Source organism: Myotis daubentonii, chromosome 2 (assembly GCF_963259705.1).
Source record: "Myotis daubentonii chromosome 2, mMyoDau2.1, whole genome shotgun sequence".
NCBI classification, from domain to species: Eukaryota; Metazoa; Chordata; class Mammalia; order Chiroptera; family Vespertilionidae; genus Myotis; species Myotis daubentonii.
The window spans coordinates 63,764,491-63,783,306 of record NC_081841.1 but is presented as its reverse complement, the minus strand read 5'-3'; the positions used below and the strand labels follow the sequence as shown (position 1 = coordinate 63,783,306).

General features: G+C 39.0%; 1 protein-coding gene across 3 annotated transcripts in view; it reads right to left on the bottom strand.

Moving 5' to 3' along the window:
• The window catches only part of MSRB3 (methionine sulfoxide reductase B3), a 184,773-nt gene that overhangs the window by 134,882 nt on the left and 31,075 nt on the right, over positions 1-18,816 (bottom strand). For 2 of the 3 annotated variants that reach the window (XM_059683511.1, XM_059683512.1), the window contains one exon: positions 9,971-10,097. The exons of the other annotated variant lie outside the window; for it this stretch is intronic. In XM_059683511.1, the coding sequence (XP_059539494.1) occupies positions 9,971-10,046 (76 nt within the window). In that variant the 5' untranslated portion in view covers positions 10,047-10,097. The remainder of the gene's footprint in view (positions 1-9,970; positions 10,098-18,816) is intronic. 3 annotated transcript variants of the gene reach the window in all.

Genomic DNA, 18,816 nt, shown 5'->3' with positions numbered 1-18,816 from the left:
TCCATTAACTCTGTGGATTTAAGACTATGAGATTACCTAATCTAGCATTCCCCAAAATGTATACTGGCTCTGAAAATAAATGCTAAGGTTGTTCCTCCTAGGGGGAGGGAAAGGAGAGAAAGTTTCCATAGTCAAACCAGATTAGGGAAATCTTGCTTACATGGGCTTCTTAATGAAGACCTCTTATGCTGATGTGTAGTATGAAAAATGTGGTATTTTGATGCACCATTATTTTATGCTCCATTAGAAAAGTTAAAAAAAAAAAAAAAGAGTTGCCAATCAAACTATGACACAATGCTTTCTTATCACAATTTTTAAAGATACATCCTGGTCACCAAGATGATAAAATATAAAATGTAAGATGCACATCTTAGAATTTATAAAATCTGGCAACATGCAGAGTATCTCAGTTTGATAATGGGGTGTGATTTACAGGGTATTCGTAGAACTAAGTTGGTTTGTTTTTTTTTAATAAGAGTTTGAGCCAAACCGACATTATATGCTGGGGAGTAAGATCTCAAATGCTTCAAATCCCATATGAGGAAATCAAGGCCCAAAGAAGTTACTTGACATGGTCACACACCTGGTTAATGAGAGCCAGGTTCTCTTGTCTGCAGCTTTCCTCTTTTAAGTTATTCATTCATTACATTTCTCTCTTGAACCCATGCTTTGTTGTGCTTTAACATGCCAATCTTTTACTAACCAATGTGCCCACATTCCATTCCCACCCCCATGCTGCCATCCCCCACCCTACCACCTCCTGCTAATTACATCTACACATTCCTTCAATATCCTTCAGAAGAACTGTTGTCGTTTCAAATCCTATCCAACAAGCCATTTTGCCACTCCGGCAGAAGGAAGCACAATGCTTCTCAATTCTTCTACTCCCTCCCTCCACAGCACAGCAAAAGAGGAAGTGTTTATATAGATTCATAAAACCATCAAGGATATAACTTCCTTCATCCTATATATAACAAAACTTGGACTTAAAGTAGCCATCTTTCTCACCAGGATATAGATTCCTTAAAAACAGAGATCACATTATTTACAATATGACATTATTTTGATACATATGATGATGCTATTTATTCACAACCATTGATTCATTCAACAAATATTTCCTGAACACCTATTAGGTAACAAACACAATTCTAGCTACTGAGATGGAACAGTAAGCTAAAAAGACCCCAAATAAACAGTCTGCCTTTCTGGAGCTCCCTTTGCAGCAACCAAGGGTTTCCCTGTCTTAGGAAAAGACTTTGGCTGATCAACCCAAACACCTTTCCCAGACTTATTTAATATGCCCCCCGAATTTTAAAATGTTTTCCTAGTTATTCCTCCTTACAGCCAGAGACAAAAGTTGCACAAAATAGATTTCTAGGAAACATCAGATAATGTTGACACCTGATGCTAATATATAATTGAGAAAATTTTAACAAGTATGTTTAATAAGATGAAGAATAGGAATAAAAAATTAAACGGGCTGGTGGTAAAAACAAACCACTAAATGCAAATTAAGCTTTACAATCAGTTTCTTCACCAATACTAATAATACAATGGCAAGCTCTGAAACTTATGATGTTATCTCTGAAACTTATGATGTTATCTAAAATTTGCACAAGATATATTAAAATATTAAGCAAAATGGAATATAACATGAAGAGCTTTATCATTCTATGAGTTAACATGCATTTCTGCAACAAAACCAAATCTTAAAACCTACAGCTACAGAATTTTGCATTTCCTTTGTTTGCTTAAAATTCAAATAATCTAATTCTTTAAATTAGCATTCCCTTCTTTGCAATTATGTGGCTGAACGTATTAAATATATAGTGTTGAAGGACATACTTATCATAGTAGTTATTGAGTAAATTTAAATTCTATAAAGGTATACCTCTTACAAACCATCTAAATAACTGACACCTTTGTCATTTCATGGTATATTTTCTATAACATGCATTTTATGTGACTAATACTAGTGCAAAAACCTAAATATTTTAGAAAAGGAGAAAAATAGGGATTTGAAATAAATGAGATGGGGATTTTAAATTTTCAAATAAATGGTTGCTTTTAAATGCAAAGGCACAAAAAGTAGAGACAATTTGCAATTGCATCTCAGTAAAATTTATTTAAAGCATTTTAAATTAAAATGTATCTAGCAAAAGCAGCCATGAGAAATAAAATCTCTAAATAAAATGTTTAGGATGAAGCTATAAACTAGAAAACACTGATAACAAAAATTTATCAAGAAACTAGCCTTTCTATTAGTAAGTCTTTGTGAATTCTCGTTCATGCCTCATTCCTTCATTAAACACGTGTTTGTTGAGAGCCGAAGGTGGCTCACTCTCATTTTAATAAATCCTTCTATAATCTGTTAGGTAATATTATTGTGAACATGTGTTTAAATAAATAAACATCTAATAACTCTACCTGTATAATTCTCCACAACCCATATTGTCTAGGTAATTTAAGCCTGTAAAATTATCATCTGTTTTTAGAACTCATATGTTTTATATTCTTTCCAATCATTATTAATTAGTGAATTTCTCAAACAAAACTAAAATTTGTTTTAGTTTTTGTACATGCCCATTTTATCTCTGTTGCTACTAGATTTTGCTATATATTTTATAATTAATATATAATATTAAAATTTATTTCATATTTAACAAAATATTGACAAAACACATTTAACAACAATATGCCCAACACCTTATTCATACAGATGCAGTGTTCTATAATATTTAGCCTTATGCACAAATAATTTTTAAAACACATGTAGTAATTAGATGCTGTATAGCAACTTTTACACATTAACTAAAATGTTATATCATAGAGCTACTAAAACAGTTTGTTTTAGAAAAATATAGCTACACCAGAGTACTTATTGAACAATATTTTAAATATAAACTTTCTTGGTTTCCAAAAATATTTTAATTCATGCAAAAAACAGTTCATGCTAACAGTCAACACGTTAAGCTAATAACATTTTCAAGATTCTATAAAAATTCAAAACATAGCAAAACAAAATGTGAAATTTTCTTTAATTCTTGGGTGGTCTGCTGAAGAAAATTTAGCTGCATATAAAACTATAAATTATTGTTAAATCAGCTATTTGGATGCAAGATAAATTAATCTATGAAAACTTGTTTTACTTCATAAAAAGTCTACACATGAAAGACAATTTCAATGAGATGTTCAAGCATAAGGAAGTTGGAATCCTATTGAAAATGGAAAAAGGTTTTGTATTCCACAAATAGTTTGAATATATGATAAGCAGGAAAATTTGTGGTTTATAAATCCATATGTTCTTAACTGTTTATTCTTTACATACTTTTGTTTAAGTTGTCACAATGTACCTATGTGCTGTGTAGCCTTATATGCTGTGAAAGAATGTAAATCTAGTGCCATCTACTGGAAAAAGTGGATACTACTCAATCAATTATTTGCAAATTATTTTGTGAATTATGTGAGTTGAAATTTGTATGTCTATTTTTGAAGAACTATTTGTCTTTTAAAAAAAAAAAATTACTCCAAAGTTTCTTAAGTGCAATCAAATGAGTTAGGTAAGATGAACATGTGGGAATGGTGAAAATGCAGAAGAGAGGGCATTAATCTAAACAGGTGGGAGAGAATTCCATTGGGTATATCAATAGAGAAATCAGAAATACTGTATTCTGACCAATTTTTATATTGGTTTCGTGTGTATCTTTTAGAACACAGGTTTTAAACCCTTGGTCAAATTGGCTCTCTTAAGAGTTCAAAATATCTAACAAAAACCCTTGAAATTATATGAAAAATAGTGTGTAGGTACACATATGTATTTTCTGGATGAGGAGAGTCAGAACTTTATCAAATAAACATGAAGATGGTTTATCTTTTCATGACCTAAAAAGGGTTTTAAAAAACTAAAATAGAAAGCCAATTATTCAGTAGGTATAGAGCACACTGGTGATTTCAATTTTTCTAAAAAAGGTAAATATAACATCAGATACCATCAATGAACTACTGCCAGCTCAAACTACAATAATAAGTAAGTACTTATTTATGGATGTTGTTTTGGTATATATCTCTTTACATACATTTCCTCTTTACAAATGGAGAATTTAGAGCACAGCAAACAATATTAGTTTGTTCCAGATAAAAGTGCTCAAAAAAGCCAGAATTCTTAATTCTTATTCTAAGTACAATATGTACTTATTCCCTTCCTCAAACAGTTTATTTACCACCAAAACTCAAACTGAGAGAAAAAGTAAAAGCCAGTCTGGATAATATACACTGAATCTGTGTTGTTATTTGCTTAGCTACAATGCATACCTAAGATATCCACCATAAGTGAGAAAAGAGAAATTGTTTTTCACTCAAAAGGCAACCAAACTATCAGCTTTACTTTTAAATTTCCCATATAAAAGAGTCTCAAATAAATTTGTATCTGCATTATAGCTGTCACTTCATCTCCCTGCAGACTTTCCAAAAGTTTATTCATTCATTTAACAAATATTTATCAAGTGCCAGGCACTGTGCTAAGTTCTGGAGCCACAAGTTCCTGATTCATAAGACTTCTAGTTATATAGATTATATCTACTAGAGGCCCAGTGCATGGATTCATGCACTGGTAGGGTCCCTCAGCCTGGCCTGTGCCCTCTCACAATCCAGGACCCCTCAGAGAATGTCGGACTTCTAGGTTTCAGCCCAATCCTCACAGGCCTGGCCTTCTGGCTGAGCAGTGCTCCCACTGTGGGAGCGCACTGACCACTGGGGGGCAGCTCCTGCTTTGAATGTCTGCCCCGTGGTGGTCAGTGCATGTCATAGCGACCAGTTGTTCAGTTGTAACAGTTGCTTAGGCTTTTATATATATAGGTATATAAATTACTTACAAACACCATTTGCAAAATATTTCTCTTTAAGACTTCTAATTTCTACATTAGAACAAACTGCCACTAAAATCTAGTAAGAGTAACAACCACATATTATGTGTACGATGTTAGAGAAGAATATAATTTATCATTGCAATTAGTACTATTTAGACAAATACTCTCACTTGGCTTAAAACTACCATGATATCCAGTCTAAGCTACAATTAGACTTAATTTTTATCAAGCATTGAAACTATGTATAAAATTGTGCCTCTTAATCCCTCCTCAGATAATTGCCTCACTCTTGATCTGGAGGAAAGAATTCCAATGTTCAAACATGTAAGATAATCCTGTCCTCCCACCACTGTCTATCAGACTGTTCTGTAAATTCCCAGCCATTGATCAGGGCTGTTTCAAGATTTGTTTTAGCAAAAGCTAAAGTAAAAACAAATGGGGGGGAAAAATCACAAAATTTCAGAGATGATATAATTCGAATTTCTCATTTTAAAGATAAAGAGACTAAGATCTGGAAAGATTTACTGGTATATTCAAGGTCATGGGAAGTTAATTACAAAGCTGTGGTTAGTTTTCTGACTCCTATTCCAGTGCTCTTTTTAATATATAAAAGAAACTGTTAGTAAATTAAGAAGGAATTCCGAGAGAGAATATTTACCTTTAATTACAAACATGAGCAAACCATAACTCAGATGCACTTAATAAGCTCTAAATTAAAATTATGCTTTATTAAAAAATAAGAAGTAAAGGAAGTCAAAGCTGAAAAATGATAGATCACTCTACTGGGATATGGCCTTCATACAGGTCAATCCGGTTATAATCAACTTTAAGAGCCTGTTCCAATTATTTTTTAGTTCTGGAATTATTTCATATTGAATAATACCTGAAATTAGTAGGGTACTGGCTAGGGAGCAGAAATCTTTTTGATTTACAGAGACTTTTGTCGTAATGGGTTTTGACCAGGGAACAGTAAATTAAAGCAAGACTTCAAACTTTCACCTTAATTTCCTATATCTCCAATTTTGACCTCTTCCCTCCCTACTTGTACAAAGTAATAAAGGCTAGAATTCCCACTTGGATTTCATTTTTATTTTTCAAAATTTAAATAATTTGTTTTATTACTGTTGAACTTAATTTCTTCAACATTTCTATATTTCTACAAGTCAAATTGTGTTTGAGAAATGGGTGATAAAGAATTTGCTAATATTCATTATTATGCAAATAATGAAAGACTGGCTTTCCTAACACTTCAAAAAGTGTGAATGTCTAAGGAATTATGGACTACTATTCTAGCCAATTCATTTATCAAATTAAAATGGGTTTCCAAGCCAGAAAGACAGAGACTTTCTCTGGGCTTCCAAAGAAATGTGTTCTATACTGATAGGACTTGAATTCTGGCTCAGCAGGATATATAAGAAAAATAAAGAGATCAAGACATCATACTGAGATGGTTATTTCTCTAACATAAAGTACACTTTATGTTATATTAAAATAAAAATAGTTAAGTGAAAGATAGGACTAACTTAAATGTTTTTAAAAGTCTATTGCACTAGAAAATTACAATATATAGAGGTAGATATATAGATACATAGATATGTCTATAGATATGTATAGTAAACTTAGTGAATATTTCTATATGGTGCTTGCTCTATGCCAGCTACTGTTCTAAGCAGTTTTCTCATTGTAATCTATTCATTCTTGCAGCAACCTTTCAGGTATGTACTATTTATCCTTTTTTTAATGTTTTTATTGATTTCAGAGAGGAAGCAAGAGGGAGAAAGAGACAAAAACATCAATGATGAGAATCACTGATTGGCTACCACCTGCATGCCCCCTGCTGGGATTGAGCCTGCAACCTGGGCATGTGCCCTTGACTGGAATCAAACCCAGGACCCTTCAGTCCACAGGCCCAATGCTCTATCCACTAAGCCTAACTGGCTAGGGCCAGGTGAGTATTATTATTACTACCTATATATATATATAAAAAGCCAGTGACTGCAATGACCAAAACGACTGATGACCGGTCACTATGATGCCCACTGTGGCCAGCGAACTGGCCTGATCAGGGGGTGGGGCCCGCCAACCAACCTCCCACAGCCCCTCCCCCCAGCCAGCCTGCCCGATTGGACTATCCCACCCCGATCAAGGGTGGGGCCAGCCAGCCAAATGCCCCACCACACCCCCCTGCCCTTCCCCCCGGCCGGCCCCACCCCTGATTGCCTTCCCCACCCCAATAGGAGGTGGAGCCAGCCAGCTAACCTCCTGCAGCCCCTCCTCCTGCCCGGCCCCACCCCAGATCGCCACTCCCCCCCCCCCCCATCAGGGGCAGGGCTGGCTGGCCAACCACCCATGGTCCCTCCCCCAGGCCACTGGCCCCAAATCGGCACCCCAACCCCAATCAGGGGTGGGGCCCACCAGCCAATTGCCCACAGCCCTTCCCCCGAGCTGGCCCGCCCCTGATCAGGCCCCAATTGGTGCAGGCCAGCCAGCCAACCTCCCTCCATCTCCTCCTCCTGACAGGCCCAGCCCCGATCTGCCCCAATTGGGGCCAGGCTGGCCAGACCCCACCCGTGCACGAATTTGTGTACTGGGCCTCTAGTTCTAATAATAATACAATGAGGAAGCCAAGGCAAACAGCTAGTTAAGTGTCAAAGCCAGATTTCAAATACAAACTGTGTGTGCTTAAGTGCTGTATTATTATGGTTACTTCTTAAGAATTATCAATTCAACAGATAAACCCTGTCAGCTCTACAACCTGAATCCCTCCCTAATCCATCCTTCTTCCTTCCAAACCCACTGTAATGACCATCGTGAAGGCTCTCAGCACTTCCTGAGTCCCTCCAGCCTCAGACGCCCGCAATGTAATCCACGGTGTCAGTGCAGGGCCACAGCTGGGTTGGGGAGGCAAAGAGTTGAGAAGAGTGACTGGGGGCCCTGTGCACTGAGCTTCATTAGCCTCTCATGTCACCACAAATAGACATAAAATCTATTTAAAAAAACAAACAAAACAGATGTTTACTATTCTAATACAGCTTTAAGACAAATGCTCTATCTTCCCTTCTAATCAAGTTGCCATTCCTGCCTTCTTATAGAAACATCTGAAATCTGCACTGACCTTCCACCCTACTAAATCAGTAATCATAAAATGCAAATTAAAGTCATGTCATTTCCCCTTCATCCCTTCCCCAAGATTTAAATTCCTTAAAACTTCATATAAGGCACTTCCTCGTTTGGCTATCTTTTTTTCTCATCTCTTCTACTTGCCTCCAAGCTAGCCATAATAAATAACCTGCATTTCTCTGAACATACCTTGCTTTTTTGGATGTTTTGCCCATGCTACTCCATATATTACAAATGTCTTTCCTCCTCTTTGGACACTTGGCTGACTGTTGCTCATAGACTGAGATTCAGCTCAAACATTATATCCTCCATAAAGCCCTCCTTAAACTTCAGAGAACTTCTCTCCCTTCCAAAGTAAAGACTAGGACCAGCCTTGTCTGGATTCCCCTAACTTCCCAGGTATAAATACCTTTGGTCTATTCTTAGCACCATGTGGTTCAATGGTCCTCACACAGCTCCAGCTCCATTTTGTACTGGTTAAAGCAACTGGTTTGATCTTGTTTATCATGGTACCCTCACTGCATCACACAATGCCTAGCACTCACAATTAATATTCAACTGTGAATATTAATTCACAGTAGGTGAATATTAATTCACGATCAGGCAGGTAGGCAGAGGCAGTTAGGGGCAATCAGGCAGGCAGGCAGGCGAGCAGTTAGGAGCCAGTGGTCCCAGATTGGAGAGGGTACAGGCTGGGTTGAGGGACGGCCCCCCATCCCATGCACAAATTTCGTGCACGGGGCCTCTAGTATGTATGTATATATGTGTGTGTGTGTGTGTGTGTATATCTATATCTATATCTATAGATATAGATATATACATATATATTATATATATGTATGTGTGTGTATGTATGTGTGTGTGTGTGTGTGTATATATATATATATATATATATATATATATATATAGCAGTAATATGCAAAATAGCTGGGCATCACGACCGCTCAGAAGCTGCGTACGCAGATGGGCGGGAGGGGACTGCATGCTGCTCCCAGCTCCAAGGTACACACACTAGGGGTGGGAGTGTGCTCCGAGCGGCCGCAGTGCGGCTCGGAGCACACCTTGGTGGGTGGCAGCAGCGGCCGAGTGAAGCAGCCCGGGTCCCAGTGGGTGGCAGTGGCAGCCAGAGCAAAGCAGCCCGGGTCCCGGGTGCCTGGCAGCAGCCGGAGTAAAGCAGCCTGGGTCTTGGGTGCCGGAGGGAAGCCGGTGCCAGCAGCCAGAGGAAGGAAGGCCTATTCTTGCATGATTCTTGGTGCATCAGGCCTCTAGTAAATAATAACGACAATATTCACAGACATATCTGACCATTGTGATTGTTTAAATAAATTAAAGTATTAAACTTATTTTATACAGGCATATAATGAAATTTTGGACTTTCATGCGGCACTTGTTTAAGTGCATAAAAATCACATTTTTTAAAAGTGTGGTGGTTCTAATTTAAAAATCAGTTGAAACATGCTATATTAGTTCTGTTGATTTGGTCATTTGTTCAGTAGAACATTTTTTCTTTTTAACTACAAGAATTAACTTTATTATACGAAAGTTGTTCATTTTAATTTTTTTTTATTTCCTAAAGGAATGACCACATGTGGAATAAAAAGTATTTCATTATCCTTTAACAAGATGAATGTCTTATTTTGTGTGATTGGGGCAGTTTCTTATCAAGACTGCCAGCCTCTTATGAACAGCATTATGATTTTCAGATGTGTAGCGTGCATTAAAGAACAAGAAGATATCATGAAATATTAGCGACAATTATATGCTGAGCTAGAAAACTGCACAATGTTTCCAAGGGTTGTAAGGATTGTGGAACTGAATGTTACTCAAAGTAGAGTGGTGATTTATAACCAATTTCCGTCTTCAAATTAGGGCCTAGGTAAAAGAAAACGAAATTTAGCAAAGCATTATGGTGTATCATTTCCTGCAGCAGAAACACCCACCCGCCCAGTGCCCTCACTAGGTAGAGTACAAGAAGTAGTGACCTGAGGGAAGCCCACAGGCTCGAAGGGCCACTGGCTGGCTCTTTGTCACCAAATGCAGCAGGTTGAATGCAGACATCACTGTGATATCTTCACCAACAAAACGAGAGCCAAAGAACTGGGGCAAGAGCTGAGTAGGAGAAAAAAGAAAAAAATTAAAACATCACAAATGTTAAACACATCCATTGCACAATTGATGGTTACGGTTTTATCTGGAACCGAACACACATACACAGTGCTAATAAATTTCAAACGCCTATTTTTCAAATGGTGAGCTTACTTTCAACCCAGGATTATTTATATTTTATGAATAAAATATATACAATAATAACAGTGTAATCTGTGAACACATTTTGCAAGCCGTTCAGAAAAGAGAGGAACTTTAAAACAGTTGAAAGGAATTAGCATTTACTAAGTTTGTACCATGTGACAGGAACTGTCTGGGGCCTAATAAACACATTGTATCATTTCATTCTTGCAGTAAACCTAGGAGGTAGGTTTTATCCCCCAATAAATATGTGAGGAAACCGAGGCTCAGAGGTCCAAGGGCACAAAGCAAATAACCAGTGAAAAGGATTAGAAAACCCTGTAACATCTACTGCAAAGCCACGTTCCTTCCTTACACCACACTGCTTTCTTCCAACAATTTTTGCAAATCGCCCTCCCTGGAGAAGACTATAAAATACTGTAAGATTAAGAGATTTCTTTTATTAGAGTTTCATTTTTTATTAATTGAGAGCCAAATAACCTAGGGAACACTCAGAGACTTCACTTTAGAAACAGTGTTAAGTTTGAACAAAGCATAGCGAAAATGATTTTTTCATGTGATTTTATAGTTTATAATTTCTACATTAATTCTGTGAATAATATTCACAAACTAGTCTTAAAATGGCAAAGATATTTTTTAAAGTTTTTAGAAATGAGTCTTGTGGAAGAATCTCAAAATTGAGTGATGAACTTCAGAGAAAAGTGCAGTTAGTATTTTCTTTAAAGTTTTGTACAATCTTTCTGTTGGTAAAGATTAATTTCAAGTGCAGATGGAAAATAATAGATTAATATTCTGATATTTTCTTTAAAATTGGCATTATAAGTGACCTTATCTACTACGTGTTCAAAAATGGATATAAAATTATTGTCTAGTTCATTTCCTGAACCTCAGCCCCCCAAAATAAAAGTCTGTTCCTGGTCTCTTCTGACCTCCTTGAAGAACAAACACATAGTAAACAGTAATATATTTAACCAAATCACTCTGGAGTATATCTGACAGAAATCTGCTTGTATTAACATGCCTGAACTCTGACTTCTCCAAACTAAACTCACTACAAAACTAAAACATTTTTTGTGTGACTAACTGGAGACAAAAGGGAGGAAGAGGGAAGGTAAGTATCACAATGCACAGCCTGAAAGAACCATTAAACGTAAATAAACATGCCATTTCCACGAGTGATTGCAGAGCAGGGAAAAGAGAGCATTCCTTTGGAGCAGACTACCGACTAATAAAAGATCAAAGGTCTATACCTCACAACACTATAAATAAAAATGTATTTTTTCCTTGTGACCTTCTCTGTGAGGAATAAAGTGTGCACGGTAAATGTAATTACTTAGCAAAGCCACGGCCTCATTGAGCTCCCGCAGCTGATCATAAAACGTCTTCCTATTCTGCTTCATCAACTGCTGTACCAGGCAGCCTGCGCGCCTACCGATGACTGTGGCCATCTGGCTTGTGTCAAAGCCAGCGCACAGGAAGAAAGGGAGTGATGTCACTCTGCAGGTCAGGCAAAGAACAAAGATGCATTCTACAATTAAAAGCTGAGGGCTTCAAATACCGGGGGCCCTCGAGCATGATATGACTGTGTGATTTAATGTTCCCACTCTGTTGCATTTATTTTTACCCAAATAGCCAGGGCTCCATCTAGTGGCAAATTAGTTTTGCCCAGTTTTCTTTAAAAGCAAACCCAGAAAGTGCTACATTAGCGCCAATAAAGTAGAGCAAAAGAAATGATGGATAACTTTTACAAAGTGTAGTCTTTTTACACTGAAGATTACAAAAAACATTGATTTTTTCAATGTTCTGCATTTTCAAACCCTACAAGGTATGTATTTCATAGGATAGGATTTGTTATAACCCTAATTATTTTAATGTTTTAACCCTAATTATAGCAAAAAAAACAGCTAATTTTGCAAAATGCATGCAAAGTGACATTACTTAAACACTATTCCAAAAATATGTAGTTGAGATGTAAAGTGAAAAACTGTTCTAAAGAATGGATGCTTGTGTCTGGATGCCTTGGTGAAATCCAACTCATAATCTTTCAAAGAACAAAAGAATCATAATTAAAATGGCTGTAACATGTGGCACCAAGAGTAACTTATCTCTACAACAGAAAAAGAAATCTTCTTATGCTGTAATGACTTAGCAAAATTAATTTTTCACTAATGTTTTTCACTTAATTTATGTGTACAGTAAATCAAATGAAACACTTTGGCAAACCTATCTAAAATACAGAATGCATTTACATGAAAGATGGGTTATCATGATGGGTGTGTGTGTGTGTGAGCTATGAGGTCAGATGGTCTCGGTTTGAATCCTGGTCCTGCCCCTAACTAGTTGTATTACCTTGGGCAAGTCACTTACCATCTCAATGATTCAAATGTGACAGTTTCCTCAACTCTAAAATTAGTTAATTGGTAAAAAGGACTTGTAACAACTCTTGGTACATAGTATAAGCTCAGCAAATGTTAGCTATTATTATTTAAGTGAATAAATATTGGCTATATTTTTAAATTACAGAATTAAAATTTTCTAATAGTCCATACATACCCAAACCTATTTAGAATTAGCAGGCCATTCTCCAAAGACAGAATCCTATTTAGGCCAGAAAGCTAACTACTCTTTGATGGATTTCCACAATGAATTATCCTAATAAAAAAACGTAGGACAGAGATATCCTAAAAATAACAGTTGATGAAACCCTTGGCATGTGGCAGGTACTATTCTAAGCACTTCACAGGATTATCTCTTTTAATCCTCATGGCCTTATGAGATACCTATTATCATTTTCCCCATTTTTAGATGAAGAAACACAGATACAGGGAGGTTAAGTAATTTGCCTAAAATCTTACAGCTAAGCTAATAAAGAGCAGGTCCCTTAGATATTTGGACTGAATGTGTTTTAATAGATTTGAACCCAGACCAGCTAGCTCCAGGGCTAGTGCTACTGACCACTACACAACTGCTGATTAAAAGCCTGAAGAAGTACCAACCCATTCTAGACAATCTGATTCTATGTGTACCTATCAGATAAGGTGGCTGATAATAAACCTTAAGGATTCAATTAATTCAAGAAGATTATTTGAAGAATCTCTCCCTTGGCACTGAGTAAGAAAAAAGTAGGGAATTAATTAAAAAGTTTGAGACATACTCAGATTTCTAGATTTGATCTTTCTGTTTTCATGAAATGCAACTTCCCTTTCTCTTTCACCTTTAAAATTTTTCTCCAAACTCCCTGGATACACCTGTGATATATTCTAAAGACTCCAGTTGAATATACCAAAGCTCCAATATGTTGATGGTATGGTACTTTTGAGGGCCAAGCTAACAGTCACCCCCCAAACAATAAAATTCAAGTTTCAATTTGTTAGCTTTCTTCCCACTGCACTCCCTGAGCTGCCTGGGTGAGGTCCCCAGCCAGAAACAATTCTCGTCCTAGAAGAAGCTCATGCTTCTGAGTGGGGACAATATGTGGCGAAAGAATGAGCATTAAACACCCTGTAGAAATCAGCACTGAGCAAGGGCCACCAAGAACATCTCTAATTCTCAAGTCTATCCTCAACTTCCTCACTTTTGTATTGCTTTTGAATAATTGAATAGAATTCAGTGGTTCTCAACCTTCTGGCCCTTTAAATACAGTTCCTCATGTTGTGACCCAACCATAAAATTATTTTCGTTGCTACTTCATAACTGTAATGTTGCTACTGTTATGAATCGTAATGTAAATATCTGATATGCAGGATGGTCTTAGGCGACCCCTGTGAAAGGGTCGTTAGGCCGCCAAAGGGGTTGCAACCCACAGGTTGAGAACCGCTGGCATAGATGCAATAATTGAATAGATGAAAACCATTTATAGATAATCAACATGGTTTTGTCAGACACATAACTTATGCATCTTTCTAATTTCCTGTAATATCTAGCACATCATTTTGAAAATATCTGGTGTTAAAAAATACTGGTTGAACAATTCTAATGAGCAATATCACACTAGGTGTTGAGAATAGAATCAGATTACACAATTGTCTATAATTCTCTGCTGAAAAGTTTTTCATGATTCCCCATTGCATATTGCAGGGTCTCCCAAACCATATTATGAGAAACGGGAAATACTCTTCCAAGCAAGTTAAGTAGTCAAACAACTGTGGAAACGCTGCCCAACATAAAGGGTCTGAGAGACTTTGCAGGGAATACACCTGCTTTGTCTCAGCTGGTGCCTCTCACATAGTTTTGACCATAGAAAACCCCTTTCTTTCCTATCACCATCCCCCAGAACACATTCTGGTAAATCCTTTGGATAAAGTCCAAATTCCTAAACAAAGCATCTAAAGTTCTAAATATTCAGCCTTTCTCTTGCCATAACCGCATCCCACTCCACACCATGCTAGTCCCATACCAATATACTTGTAATTTCACCCAAATAGGTCCACTGTTTCCTACTTCCACCTCCATGTCTTTTTTCATCCCACATCCTCACTCTTCCTGTCACCACTCCCACCTCCCACCTCTCCAATATGGTCCCCAATGAGGCACCAGGCATGCTGTTATATCTCCTATAACACCTTTCAGAGCACTGATTTGCTTATATCTCTGCCTCCCTCTTCTAGATTATAAATGTCTTAAGTGCAGGGACGGTGTCTTTTTTCATCTCAGTGCCTGGCACCATTCATTGAGTGGAAAAAGATGACTATGTAAATGACTGAGTCTATGGAATTGATGGTTTATACAGTGGTCGGCAAACTGCAGCTCATGAGCCACATGCGGCTCTTTGGCCCCTTGAGTGTGACCACGAAGTTTCAATCGCACTGTACGTGCGCGCCCGCACGTGGTATTTTGTGGAAGAGTCACACTCAAGGGGCCGCAGTTTGCCGACCACTGGTTTAGGATCATCATTTCTCACCCTGTTCTCTCTGCCATCTCAACTGTTAATGGTTCTTAAAAGTAATAATTAGAATTAAAACCAGCTGGTTCCTTCATAGGACTCAGCAGTTCCTATGAAGGTAGGAGCTTGAAAATGCATTCTGACTTGAGACCCAAAGATAATTTAAATGTCCTATTTTGATCAAAATTTTTTCCTTCTTCTCCATCTCTTCTTCCCTCCCACCCCCCTGCCCCCAACCTCCCAGAAATCTGACATCCAAAAATTTGCTTAAAATTAGTTTGTTAGTTTTTGGTTTGAGTTTATTTTTATTCACTTTTACTTTTTTCCTTGCAATTGAATGATAAAATGCCAAAGAAAGATGGTATAAACAAGGAATCCAAAGAACTCACAAAGTTGATAATTAGCTCCAGAATAAATGAGCTGACTGTGCTAGTAGATTTAAAGGGTCATACCTAAAGGTCGAATCCCTTTCCAATAAATGACAAAGGAATGTCTACATCAGTGGTTTTTCACAGCTAGTAAAATGTCCCCCCAAAACTACAGGGGTCAAAAGAGAGTTGACATATAAGTTCTTTGGTTATGTGCAAAACCTATGGACACAGACAATAGAGCAGTGAAGGCCTGGGAAAGGGGAGAGGGGAGTGAGAAGGAGGGGTCAACAGGGGTAAAAGGGTAACATCTGTAATATTTTCAACAATACAGATACATATTTTTTAAAAGTTGATAAATTTGAATTTTGTCAACTAAAGACAAAATAAAAACAAAAAGCCCCAAACTCTAATTTCATCATGATAGATAAAAAGCATTCTTTTGAATAGAATATATTTAGTTTTATGGGGAAAATTTTTCATTGTTGCTATTTTTCTCATTTCATTGTTAAAGCAGAAACTTCATTGTGGTGGGCCAGCATTTGGGAACCACTATTCTGTCTACTATAAAGTTCCATAAAAACATTTTTGTTCTTATCAGCACAGTGCCTGGTACCAGTTATGCTCAACTTATGTTTGTTGAATGAACTAATCACTCATTTACTTGTTGAAATCAATAGGCCATTAGATAGAATTGGGCATCCTTTTTGTTAAGCAGAGATCTTTTTGTATTTGTTATAAGAAACAACAGGACCCTGGCTATTCAGAATCCTCAGCCAATTCTCCAAACCATTTTGAGATAATAGCTACATATTTTTAGAATAGTGTGAAACTAATGTCGCTTTACATGTATTTTGCAGAAATAGCTGCTTTTTCACTATGATTAAAGAAATAATACTATTTCTTCCTTAAGTAACAGCCCCTCTTGATTATTTGTTAACTAGTGGCCCGGTGCATGAAATTCGTGCGCATTAAAAGGGGATTAGAGGAAATATTTTAATATTGCTATTTGCCCTTTCTCTATAATAGAAGTATCAGAGATGAAAGAAAATTAGTAAAATGTATACGAAAATCTTCCTCTTGTCAGAGTCTGGGGCGCACTACGGGATGCAGAGTCAAGTCCCAACCCACCCACACGCACCTCAAAATCGCGTGAGATCCAGACCCCGTCAGCACTCCCCCATTGGGCTAGATCCAGACCCAGCCGGTCCCACCCTTGTCAAGCCCTGCTGGGCGGGGGGCACAGCCTCAGGTCCCCTGGCCTGGCGCCGGGGCAGGGGGCACGGCCTGAAGTCCCCCAGCCCAGGCTGGGGGGGGGGGGCGTGCCTTAAGGTCCCCTGTCAAGCCCCGCTGGGTGGGGGACGTGGCCTGAGATACCCTGTCAAGCCCCGCCAGGCAGGGGGCATGGCCTGAGGTCCCCCGTCAAGTCCCACCGGGAGGGGGGTGCAGTCTCAGGTCCCCCATCAAGCCCTGCTGGGTGGGGGGCACAGTCTGAGGTCCCCAGCCCAGGGCAAGGGGAGCAGCCTGAGGTCCCCCAGCCCAGCACTGGGGTGGGGGGGTGCACCTCGAGGTCCCCCGTCAAGCACCAATGGGCAGGGGGCACAGCCTGAGGTCCCCTGTCAAGTCCCGCCAGGTGGGGGGTGCACCTTGAGGTCCCCCGTCAAGCCCCGCTGGGCGGGGGATGTGGCCTGAGGTCCCCCGGCCTGGCACTGGGGTGAGGGGCATGGCCTGAGGTCCCTAGTCAAGCCCTGCCTGGTGGGGGGCACGACCTGAGGTGCCCTGGCCTGGCGCCAGGGTGGGGAGCGCAGACTGATGTCCCCTGTCAAGCACCATGGAGGTGGGGGCGGGGGTACAGCCTCAGGTCCCTGCTGATTGCTCGTTAAGGCTTGTTATGGGAACTCGGCCTCCACTGTGGATGCAGCCATCTTGTGTTACGGAAACCCCCACCTCTGCTGTGGGTGCCGCCATCTTTGTGGCAGCATGATGGACAATTTGCATATTCCCTCTTTACTATATAGTAGGATAGTCCCCACAACACTCAATAGAACTGAAACTATGTCTCTTAGAAGATATTTTATACTAGGGGCCCAGTACACAAAATTTGTGCACTGGGGGGGGGGGGGGCACTCAGCCCAGCCTATGACCTCTCACAGTCTGGGACCCCTCGGGGGATGTCCACCTGCCGGCTTAGGGGGATAGGCCTAAGCCAGCAGTCAGACATCCCTCTCGCAGTCCAGGGCTGTCACAGTCCACAGTCCGGGACCACTGCTCCTTACCACCTGCCTGCAGTGTAGGCAAGAGAGGCTCCTGTCACCACCACTGCGCTTGCCAGCCATGAGCCTGGCTTCTGGCTGAGCAGCGCTCCCCCTGTGGAAGCGCACTGACCTGCATTGAGCACCTGCCCCCTGGTGGTCAGTGCGCATCATAGAGACCGGTAGTTCTGCTGTTCAGTCAATTTGCATATTATGCTTTTATTATATAGGATGGTTGATTTTCCTTATTGAAAACATTCTTCGCCTGACTTTTCTATGATACTAAAAGGTATCACTTTCTTCCTCCCTTTCCAAAAATTGCTTCTCTATCTCTTGTGATACTTCCTTCTGATTTTCAAATTGTGCTTATGCTCCAGAGCTACCCCTTAGTATCCTCTGTACTTCTCACTACTTAATCTCTTTCTTGCAGATCTCACCTATTCTTACAAATTCAACTATCATTTCTTGACAGATAACTAACTATAAAGATCTAGCTCTATACTGGGCAGTTGTGGCTCAGTGGCTGAGTATTGACCTAGGCACCAAGAGGTTGCCAGTTCGATTCCAGGTCAGGGCACATCCCCAGTAGGGGGCATGCAAGAGACAGCCAATTGATGTTTCTATGTGTTTCTCCCTTTCCCTTCCTCTCTCTCTCAAATCAATAAAAATATATATTGGCCAGCTGGCACAGCTCAGTGGTTGAGCATTGACTTATGAACCGGGAGGTCATGGTTCAATTCCAGGTTGGGGCACATGCCCGGGTTGTGGGCTCGATCCCCAGTGTGGGTGTGCAGGAGGCAGCCAATCAATGATTCTCTCTCATCATTGATGTTTCTATCTTCCTCTCTGAAATCAATAACAATATATTTAGAAAAAAATAAAAATATATATTAAAAAAATAAAAGATCTACTCTAACATTGAAACAAGCTCTAATGCTGTATCTTCTAATATCTACTAGGTAATAACAATATCAACTTATATTTGCACACTTATGTTCTAATATACAAGGCACTTAATATTGTTATTCAAATATTTTGCAAATGTACATCTTACTTATGATATTGCTAATGATAATCAA